We start from the raw sequence: 11,019 nt of genomic DNA, 5'->3' as shown, positions 1-11,019 counted from the left end.
GAAATAGAATATAAAACAAGAATGGAATTATTATGAATGAAGACTTCAACTCTTCAACTGTTTTCTGTCTGTCTCCTTCTGCAACCAATGCTATGGACTTACATAGCCCAAACGGTGCTTCATGAAGTAACTATCACGAAAGGTGTTTCGTGAAGTGACTTCGATTGTGACTTTTCATTTGATCATATACCAATAGTTAATATGAATCAAGTTCAATGAATATAACCATTGATTCAACGGGCATATGTACGAAGATACACACACTATAAAGATGTGCTTTTCATATCATATTCTTCACTAAAAAGTCAATCCTTTCACTTTAAGAGTCATACCCTTTGATTAGAGTGCATCCACTCACTAAGGTTGTCATCCATTCACAGAGTTGCATCCATTCACTAAGGATTGCATTCCTTTCACGAAGAATCATATCCATTCACTAAAAACAATAAACAAATATATTATTTTAAAATTTCCACTTACAATTCCCCACCAAATTTTAAAATACATAAAAAACATCAAAAGCAAATAAAACAATCAAAAATCAAATCAAAAATTCTGACAACTTGACAAAACCGTATCATAGTGTTGGTGTATTAAAACTTGAACCCTACACTTAGTGAAAACCACATCAAGTTAGTTATAATTGAATGGTAGACAAGCTTTTGAACCAACAATTATTTCGACTAACCGGACATATCTCACACTAAAAATTTATAATCAGTCGAGTGCTCTATTTTTATGCTGACACTTTTATGGCATTGTGTCCCATCCTGTTTCATGAATGCTGTTAAGAGTCAAGCCCTTAACTCCTCAGAACGGCACTACACTTCATTCATATAGGTAGATCTCAACCAGAATTGTCCATTTTAACACTTCAGTAAAATACTACTGTAGGTCATTTAAAACTTTATTAGTTCAACTCTTCCCTTTTCAATACGGATACCAAGCACTTTACTTGGATGGAAATTTTTATATTATAGTGCTTGCAATCACTCCAATGATGTACTTTGCTCATTTGAACTTAAGATTGATGATGTTTCAGTTTAAGTCGAGTTTCCATCATTTGGTGACTTTGTAATATGGGCTTAGACCTATCCCCATCGATGTCCTGAAGCTTAACCCGAAAATGTCGACTGCTACTTCACGAGAGATGGCAACAAACTTTATGAGATAGAAAGATTTGATGGCATGGACTTCAGACGCTGGCAGAAGAAATTATTTTCCTTCTGTCGATCTCCAAAGTTGCTTATGTCCTCCACTACTCCAAGACCAGAATAAAACGATGATGAACGTCTTTGCACAAACTCGTACAAGACAAAATGGGATTGAAGATGACAATATATGCGAGGCAATATTCTAAATGCTATGTCGTGATGCCGTTTCGACGTTATCAAAATATGAAAACGGCTAAAGAATGTTGGAACCTTGAGAAAATACAAATCCGAGGATGCCACAAGTAAGAAGTTTCTTGTTAGCAAATTTAATAAACTATATAAAATGTTGAAGTAGATTCGTTCTAGATCAATTACATTGAAATTCAACAATACTCAATCAATTTTACTCAACATAATATGAATATGGATGAACTATAATTGTGGCCTCTATAATCGATAAACTTCCTCCATCATGAAAGACTTTAAGAAAAGTCTTAAACATAGAAAAAGAATTACTCTTAAAATGGTTGATAGTAGATCTGTTCTAGATCAAATTACATTCAATTCAACATATTCTCAATCAATTTACTCAACATAATATATATGGATGAATCTATAATGTGGTCTCTATAACGATAAACTTCCTCATCATGGAAAGACTTTAAAAAAGTCTTAAACATAGAAAGAAGAGATACTCTTAAGATTTTGGCTAACCATCTTCGCATAGAAAGAAAATATCGTTTGCAAGATAGCAAAAGGAGCAAGATCTCAAGTGCCAAAAGTATGCACGGAAGTATGAGTATGTAAAACCCTAACCCACAAATTAAGAAAATCGAAAGAGACTAAGCATCTCGATCAACCACAACATGACAAATAGTAAAAAGAAAAGTGCATGCTTTCATTGTAAACCAGCCAACTACAAGAAAGAATGCGACCTTCCAATAAGGTAAATGCACTCGAATCCAAAGTAAATTGGCTATTATATCGCAGGTTAAATATACTTGATGATCGGAGCTGTGATTGATTCGGTTCACAAGGCATTTGCAGATAAAATTTATTAAAACTTATGATGATTAGGATGAAACGTTCTCTATATGGCAATTCTTCAACAGCACAAATCAAAGGAAAGGCAAGTGGAACTCGAGTTACACATCAGCAAAAACTCTCCACTTACTTACCGATGGTATCATGTTACCTGAAGTAGGAAGAATCTTATTTCAGGAAGTCTCTTAACAAATTTGGGTCAAACTTGTATTTAGGCCGACAAATTATTTTGTCGAAGGTGAAATCTTGTGGGAAAAGGATATTTGTATGAGGGCATGTTCAAACTCAATCTATTAATAAAATAAATATTTCAGCCTATATTAATTGACTCTTCTTCTTATGGCATAATCGTTTAGGACATGTTAATATTAGAAATTTACAAGATATGAGCTAAGTTAGAGTTAATCTCTAATTTGATAATAAATTAGAAAAATGTAATACTTGCATGCTCACTAAAATTACTAGAAAGTCTTTTTCCTAAATTGATAGATGTTTCACTAACCTATTGAGTTGGTACATAGTGATTTTGTGACTTGCATGCTTCTCCTTCTATTGGTGAAAAGAATATTTGTTACATTATTGATGATTTTCTAGATATATTATGTTTATCTTTTGCATTCTAAAAATGAAGCGCTAGATAAATTTTAGAATTTATAAATCTGATTTAGGTGAAATGTGAAAAATGGTCAATATGCCTAAAACAGACAAGGATGAGAATATTATGATCCTTCATTTTTTGAGTCCATTGGATTATACATGAAACCTCTGCACCTATTAGCTCCACAACAAAACGGAGTTACAGAAAAAAAAATAGAACATTAATGGAAATGGTCAATGCATATGCTTTCTAACTCTGGTAAGTTATGGATTTGGGGCGAAGCTTTATTAACAGCTTGCCATCTACTAAATAGAAATCCCCAACAACAAAAATGAAAAACTCCTTATGAATTATTCCAGGAAGAAAGCCCAATTTAAATATTTAAAAGTTTGGGTTAGAGCTATTATGAGGTTCCAGAATCGGAAAAGAAAGAAACTGGATGAAAGAGAAATGAGTGCATATTATTGGGTATGCACAACATAGTAAAGCAACAGATTTTACTGATTGAACTAATGACTTCATTGAGATCAACAAGTTTTTGAATCTAAAGATGCTATATTTGATGAAAACAATTTGATACAATTCCTAACCCAAAAACTTATTGTGAGTAAAGAACACTCCATGAGAAAAATGATGTTGCAATGAAACCCCAGAACTTAGAAGAGTAAAATATTAGAATGTGCTAAAACATTTGACCAGATTTTTATACTTTTCTGTGAGGTAGTAAGAAATGATACGAAAGTTTTCAATTTTGTTTAAACATTGACTCAGACCCCAACACATTTGAGGAGCAAATGAAATCTCCTGATCGCTTTTTTGGAAAGAAGCGATAAATGATGAAATGGATCAATATGACAAACCAACACTATGGAAATTTAGTTGATCTTACCTCCTGATTAACCTATTGGGTTAAATGATTTCAAAAGAAATCAATGTAAATGCACCATAGATAAATTTAAGCAAGACTTGTTGCCAAAGGTTTACACAAAAAGAAGGCATGATTATTTGACTACCTATGCACCTGTTCCCAGATTAGCGACTATTAGAACTTTGAGCTCTTGCTTCAATGTATAATTTGATTATTCATCAAATGGAGTCAAAAACAGCATCTTAAATGAGAATTAGATGAAGAATTTTATATGGAAAGCCCGATGCTTTGTTGTTCTCTGGACAAGAGCACAAAGTGTGTAAACTTATCAAGTCGTTGTATGGGCTTAAACAAGCACCTAAACAATGCATCAAAAGTTTGATCAGATTGTTCTTCCAATGGTTAAAATTAATCAATCTGATAAATGTGTTTATATAAATTTTCAAATGTAAAGGTGTTATTATAGTCTATATGTTGATGACATGTTAATTTTTGGCACCGATGCTTCAGCAAGTTAGAAAAATAAAAATTTTTTATCTTGCAATTTTGATATGAAAAAGATATGGGGCTGATATTATTTTGGGAATTAAAATTATTCATGAAAATAATGGATTATTTTAACACAGTCTCATTATATCGAAAAGATTCTTAGAAAATTTGGTTATTTGATTGTACTCCAGTATCAACTCCTTTTGATCCTAATCTAAAACTAGTTCGTAATACTGGTAGATCAATTAATCAGTTAGAATATTCTAAGATTATGGAACTTGATGTATCCATGTCTTGTACTAGGCCTGATATTGCATTTGCTGTTGGTAAATTTAAGTAGATACTAGCATCCAGGTAATGTACATTGGCATGCTATTTACAGAATTTTGAAATATTTAAAAGACAATGGACTATGGATTTTCTATAGTGGATATCCAACAGTATTGAAGCTATACAGATGCCAGTGGATAACAGATCAAGAAGATCATGCATCCACAAGTGGGTGATATTATATTAGGTGGAGGTGCGATTTCTTGGGGTTCTAAGAAACAGACATGTATAGCGGACTCTACCATGGCAGCAGAATTTATACACTTAGCGTCTGCTAGTAAGGAGGCGAAATGGATAAGGAATTATATATGAAATTCCAGTTTGCCAAAACCAATGCCGCCGGTATCGCTACATGCGATAGGAAGCTACGCTCTCAAGAGCATATAGTCAAACAACAATGGGAAGTCAAGACATATTGATTAAGACATAGCTATGTAAAACAACTGATATCAGATGGCATAATTACCATTGATTTTGTAAGATCAAACCAAAATCTTGCGGATCCGTTGACTAAGGGACTTCCAAGAGAATTGAATATTCAGGACATCGATGGGGATGGGTCTCAAGCCTATTACAAAGTCACCAATGATGGAAACTCGACTAAACACTTGAAACACATCAAGTCTAAGTTCAATAGCAAAGTACATCATATGAGTGATTGCAAAGCACTAATAATATAAATTTCCATCCCAAGTAAAGTGCTTGGTATCCGTATTGAAAAGGGAAGGTTGAACTAATAAAGTTCTTAATAGACTACAGTAGTATTTACTGAAGTGTTAAATACGGGACACTTCTGGTAGAGTCTACCTATATGAATGTGAAGTGTGGCCGCTTCTAGGAGTTAAGGCTTGACTCTAACAGCATTCATGAAACAGGATGCGGACACAAGGCCATAAGTGTCAGCAATAAAATAAGCACCTCGACTGATTATAAATTTCTATGTGTGAGATATGTCCGGTTAGCGAAAATAATTGTTGGTTCAAAGCTTGTCTACCATTCAATTATAACTAACTTTGATGTGTTTCACTAAGTGTAGGTTCAAGTTTTAATACACCTACACCTATGCATACGGTTTTGTCAAGTTGTCAAGAATTTTGATTTTGATTTTTGATTTTGTTTTATTTTGCTTTTTGATGTATTTTTATGTATTTTAAAATTTGGTGGGGAATTGTAAGGAAAATTTTAAAATAATATATTTTGTTTATTGTTTTAGTGAATGGATGTTGATTCTTCGTGAAAGGATGCAATCCTTAGTGAATGGATGCAACTCTTAGTGAATGGATGCAACCCTTAGTGAGTGGAGTCAACTCTAATCAAAGGGTATGACTCTTAAAGTGAAAGGATGTGACTTTTATGAAAGAATATGATATGAAAAACACATCTTTATAGTGTGTCTCTTCGTACATATGCCCGTTGGAATCAATGGTTATATTCATTGAACTTGATTCATATAACTATTTGGTAGTTATGATCAAATGAAAAGTCACAATCGAAAGGTCACTTCACAAACACCCTTTCGTGAATAGTTACTTCATGAAGCACCCGTTCGTGGCCTATATAATGTATCCATAGCATTGGTTGCAGAAGGAGACAGACAGAAAACAGTTGAAGAGTTGAAGTCTTCATTCATAATAATTCCATTCTTGTTTTATATCCTATTTCTTTTGACAACTTAATCGAGTGAGTGCTCAAGGCTCGACTTCGTGTGTGCAAACGCAGTTGAGGTTTACGCTTCATTGTATCCTGGGAGGTTGTTGTTGACCCGGTGCACACCAAATTATTAGAACGGTGGGACGGATTAAGCCTTAAGGAAAGTGGCATTGCTACAACGCCTTGAAGCCTTTTTTAATCTTTCTATTTCATACCTTTATCACAATCTGTTCCAACAATTTGCATCCTTACACGAAGAATCACATCCATTCACTAAAAACAATAAACAAAATATATTATTTTAAAATTTTCCTTACAGGAACAACAAAAGTTGTTCTCCTTAGTTCTTCCAACCAAACAGCCTGAGTATAGTAGCCCCAGTATATATATATATATATATATATATATAATTATATATATATATTATATATATATATATATATATATATAATATATATATAATATTATATATATATATATAATATATTCTAATCTTTTTAGATTAAAATATAATGTTTTGAATTTTTTTAATATATTTTACTATATAAATTTGTTTGAATTCATCCAGTTCGGATTCTTGTGGAGTTGTTTTAAATATCGATATCCATACCCGAATCCAAAGTGCAGCAGGATGCAACTTGTTCTTGCTCTTGTTCTGGTGCATAAAATGGTGGGTTAATCGTTGTGGAACATGTGGATCCATTCTTATTAGGTCCTTTGGGTTTAGATATTTTTTTTTAAAAAAAAACAACATGGGTTTAAATATTAAATGAAAAAAACAAACCCTAGGGGGAAAAAAAAAAGCCATTGGTCGCCCTCTCTCCCTTTCTGTTTCTTGCTCGCCTCTGCTCCCTTCCTGTCGGTCGCCTCCGCTTCCTCCCTCCCTCCGCCGGCGACTCTGCAGCTCCGCTCCTCCCGTTGGCTGGCTTCTACCTCTCGCCCGCTCGACAGCGGCTTTCTCCCTGCCGAGTGGCCTCAGAGGTGTTCATCTCTCTCTCCCATCCTTATCTTCTTCACAGTGGCAACGAAAAGCGCATTGGAGAAGAAAATGAGAAAGGCATATTTTTTAAAAAAAAATAAAGAAATGAAATAAAAGGACTTTTTTAGTATTCTAGTGACCGTTCGTTTGAGATCTTTAATTGTGTGGAATAGAATGGGAGAAAATTAACAGCATTTTCATTTGTGCAAAAGTACTATTCTGCTCTGTTTTTTTTAATAAAGAAAATAGGGTAATACCATATTTTAACTCTCTCTCTGTTTTTTTAATATAACAGTATCCTATTTTAACTGATTAACTCCCTCTCTTTCATGTTATGTGAGAATAGGATGGAGTAAATTTTACTTTTTCCCCCCCTTAAAAGTGTTTTTTCCCCCTCTTTTAAAGTAAAAAATGTAAAATATATGACAATTTTAACTCTCTCTCATTATGCGTGCAACTGTGCATAGGATGAAGTAAATTTTGTTTTTTCTTATAATTCTTTACTATGGTAAAAACAGTTTTTTTTTTTCTTTGAATAAAACATAGCCCTATTTCAACTTGAAAAGAACTCTTAAAGAGTTTTTAGTGCTCATGAAATGTTTATTATGATAATATGATCTTAAAGAGTTTTTAGTGCTTATGAAATGTTTATTATGATAATATGATCTTAAAGAGTTTTTAGTGCCTTTTAACGATTGTTGGAAAGTATGTTAAAGAGTTTCTTGTTTATTTCAAGACATGTGCACCTCACCTCGCTAAGATGCGTGCCTGCGCGCCTGCGCCTTGCGCCTAGGCTCCAACTAAGTAAAAGAGAGTAGGATAACAAACTTGCGACAAGTTTGAAAGCTAAAATAAGAATATTATTTGAGCTTATCTAATAAAATAGTCATAAAGTTTGCGAAGAAAATCTAATGTCTGGTTTTCTAAGTTGTTATATGCTTGTTCTGATTGTCATAGTTACATAGTAGTAAGTATTTTTAATTTTTTTTAATTCTCCAATTGTACCAATCTGTAAGTTTTGGGGTAGCCCAAGGATCTATCTAGATTGTATCCAACACCTAGAGGGGGGCGAATAGGTGTAATGGCCAAAAACTACAAATCTCGATGCAATAAAAGTAAATGCGGAAAATAAAAATCACACCGAGATTTACGTGGGAAAATTCTAACTTGGAGTAAAAAACCCACGGGACCAACACGCGAAAAAACAATTCACTAAGAGAAAAGATTACAAGGTGATTACCGACTTCATGGACTCGACCTCTCTTAACCTCCTATGAATCTCGCGCAATCCTCTGGGTTGTCCACGCCCTCACGTTCGAATCCACGAACGTCTCGCACACGTTCGAATCCATGAACGCCTCGTTTCGAATCCACGAAACGCCACCACTTCGAATCCACGAAGCTTTCGATCCGAATCCACGAACTGCCTTCGATCACGCCGAATCCACGACGTCGCACATGAAGAATATCATGATTATGGTGATCCTTCGCTTAGAGTATCGTAGAAAACCAGAAAAGAAAACTCGAAGCGAAGCGTAGATCAAATCGACATATTGATATCAAATTACAATTTCTCGATTTGACCTAAAAGAGGCTAATATGTAGAAAATAGGTTTTTGATGAATTCCGAGCCTCTAGGGTTTCTCAAACATGTATTTTCGTGATGCTTGATCTGTTAGAGAACCCCAATAGCTTATTTATAGACTTTAAAATCAATTAGAATCGGATTAGAAAGTTTTTCGGATTTTTACGTTGTGTACCGGTACACTTTTAAGCTGTTACCGGTTACACGATGACGGAACAGAAAACCTGCGAAACACTGTAACCGGTAACATGTCACTGGTTGTACCGGAACACATTTTGTACCGGTACACTTCTGATGCTGTACCGGTACACTTTGCAATTTACAGTTTTTTGCAAAGTTTCGGGTTTCGCAAAGTTCCGAGGCACTTTCTAATCCACTAATCTTTGATTTTATGATTCTAATGCCTACAACTAAGTATGAATCACCATACCATGAATTAAAAACTTACTTGAGCATCGTGATTCACGTTGTGAGTTATTTTTCGATTTCTTCTAAGTCTTGGATTCTTCGATCTTCGACGATATGCACCGATCCTTCAAGACTATCACTCACTTCACGAAACTTGCCAACACACAAGACTTAACAATCTTCCCCTTTGGCAATTTCGTGACAAAACTCACAAACTCAAAAATATATAATAAGAATCGAAGTTCAATTGTCATCACCAAAATATTGAACTCCTCGCATGTGATCCAAATACAATATGAAACTCAAAAGTACATCAAAAACTTCTAAAACAGACTCTATGACTTAGATGCAATTAGGAGTCTTGAAGTCTTGATTTCCTGCACAACAGATTATCCAAAATATTGTAGAAAACGACAAACATGAGACATTCTCACATTGAAGTCATTTTCCTCATCATTGTCCTCGAAATTTCATTCATTCTTCTCCTCAAAATTTCACTCCTTCTCCCCCTTTGTTCTTTATTCCTTCTTCTCCTTTGTTCTTTATTCCTTCTTCTCCTTTGCTACGATCAACACTTGTTCATCATTGCTCTCCCCCTTTTTGTCAAAAATTGCCAAAGACAAAGCATATAAAGAGAGAAAACATACTAGAAAGCATAAGAGTAGTCATGTCATAGTTACAGGCCTAAAGGAAAATAAATGCAAAAGCAAACAGAGGAAAGGAAAGCAACAAACAAAACAAAACTAAACATCGTCCTAAAAAGCAAAGTAGAAAAACAGAGCTCGAAGATGACGTCACTCGGTGTCCTCATCATCATCATCATCATCGTCTGCTCCAATTCTAGATCCTCCAATGTCAGGAGCACCAGTCGACGGTGGAATAAGCGGATGTCTCGACGTCGGCCTCGTGTAGGTAGTATAGGTAGGATGGGTAGGAAATATGTCATCATGCCTACATCCTAGCTTTTCCAAATATCCTCTTCATTCCTACTTCCAACTTTTTGCCAAGTTCCGTCTTCTTTAATGAGCGCACCTCATGGTGAAATGATTCTATAGTAATCACTCCTCCTGAATTGGAAGATCCCTCGCGCTCTGCACGATGTGGAGGTGCGGAACTAGAAGCTCCTCTGGAAGATCCCTTAGTCTGCTGATAGGTCTTCAAAGTACTCACAGACTTGGCCCATGTCACTGCATCAATTGGTCCAAGGCCCACGTCGTATTTCTCACACAACACGCCTACTCCATTCTCCTGCAGAATCCTTGTGATCAATAGAGGAAATGGAAGTAGGTCACGTCGCACCGATGACTGTATAACATACACCATTCGTTGCCACATAAGGAAGGGAATGTTGATGTTCAGTCCATCTGCCTGCTCCGGGTGACCAAAGAGATACAAAAGCACCAGTCGATCCTATCGAATCCTCTTGGTTCCAATTGTTGGCTGCACGTTGTAGCACATCACTAAGGACAGAAGGTGATACTCTGGTCGCAAGTCCTTGGACTCCACATAAGCATGATTTGTCCTCACTCCATCCTTGCAGATTGCTCGAACAACAGTCTCCCAGTGGGACGAAGAGTGATACAACCCTGTAGTATGGTGGAGGCCAGCAGTATCAACGTGCATCCCCAAGAGCTCACCAATCGTGTGAGGAGTGACTAGAACCTTCTGCTGCCGCACATAGGTCTCAAATAAATAAGTCCCTGTCTCCTCATCCTCAGCAAGCACCCTCCCGTTCATGTAGAACTCTCGAATGAGTTCCACACAAAAAGGAGCACGAGCAGGAACCCGTCCAATGGGCTCAATAGGGACCCGCTGAAGCAGTCGGCCGACGTCAGGAACCTCCTTGATGAGTTCATTGAAGTTGACATATCTCTCTGCAATGTATGACCTGCTCGAGAACGTCCTCCGCCGCTC

General features: G+C 35.7%; 1 protein-coding gene across 1 annotated transcript in view; it reads left to right on the top strand.

Moving 5' to 3' along the window:
* Positions 6,888-11,019, top strand: part of LOC109728662 — a 73,480-nt gene continuing 69,348 nt past the window's right edge. The window contains exon 1 of the mRNA XM_020259135.1: positions 6,888-7,114. Within this exon, the coding sequence (XP_020114724.1) occupies positions 6,903-7,114 (212 nt within the window). The 5' untranslated portion in view covers positions 6,888-6,902. The remainder of the gene's footprint in view (positions 7,115-11,019) is intronic.

The sequence above is a fragment of the Ananas comosus genome, linkage group 2 (genome assembly GCF_001540865.1).
Source record: "Ananas comosus cultivar F153 linkage group 2, ASM154086v1, whole genome shotgun sequence".
Lineage (NCBI taxonomy): Eukaryota > Viridiplantae > Streptophyta > Magnoliopsida > Poales > Bromeliaceae > Ananas > Ananas comosus.
Note: the sequence above shows the minus strand (reverse complement) of the source record. Positions and strands in the feature narration are given on the sequence as shown.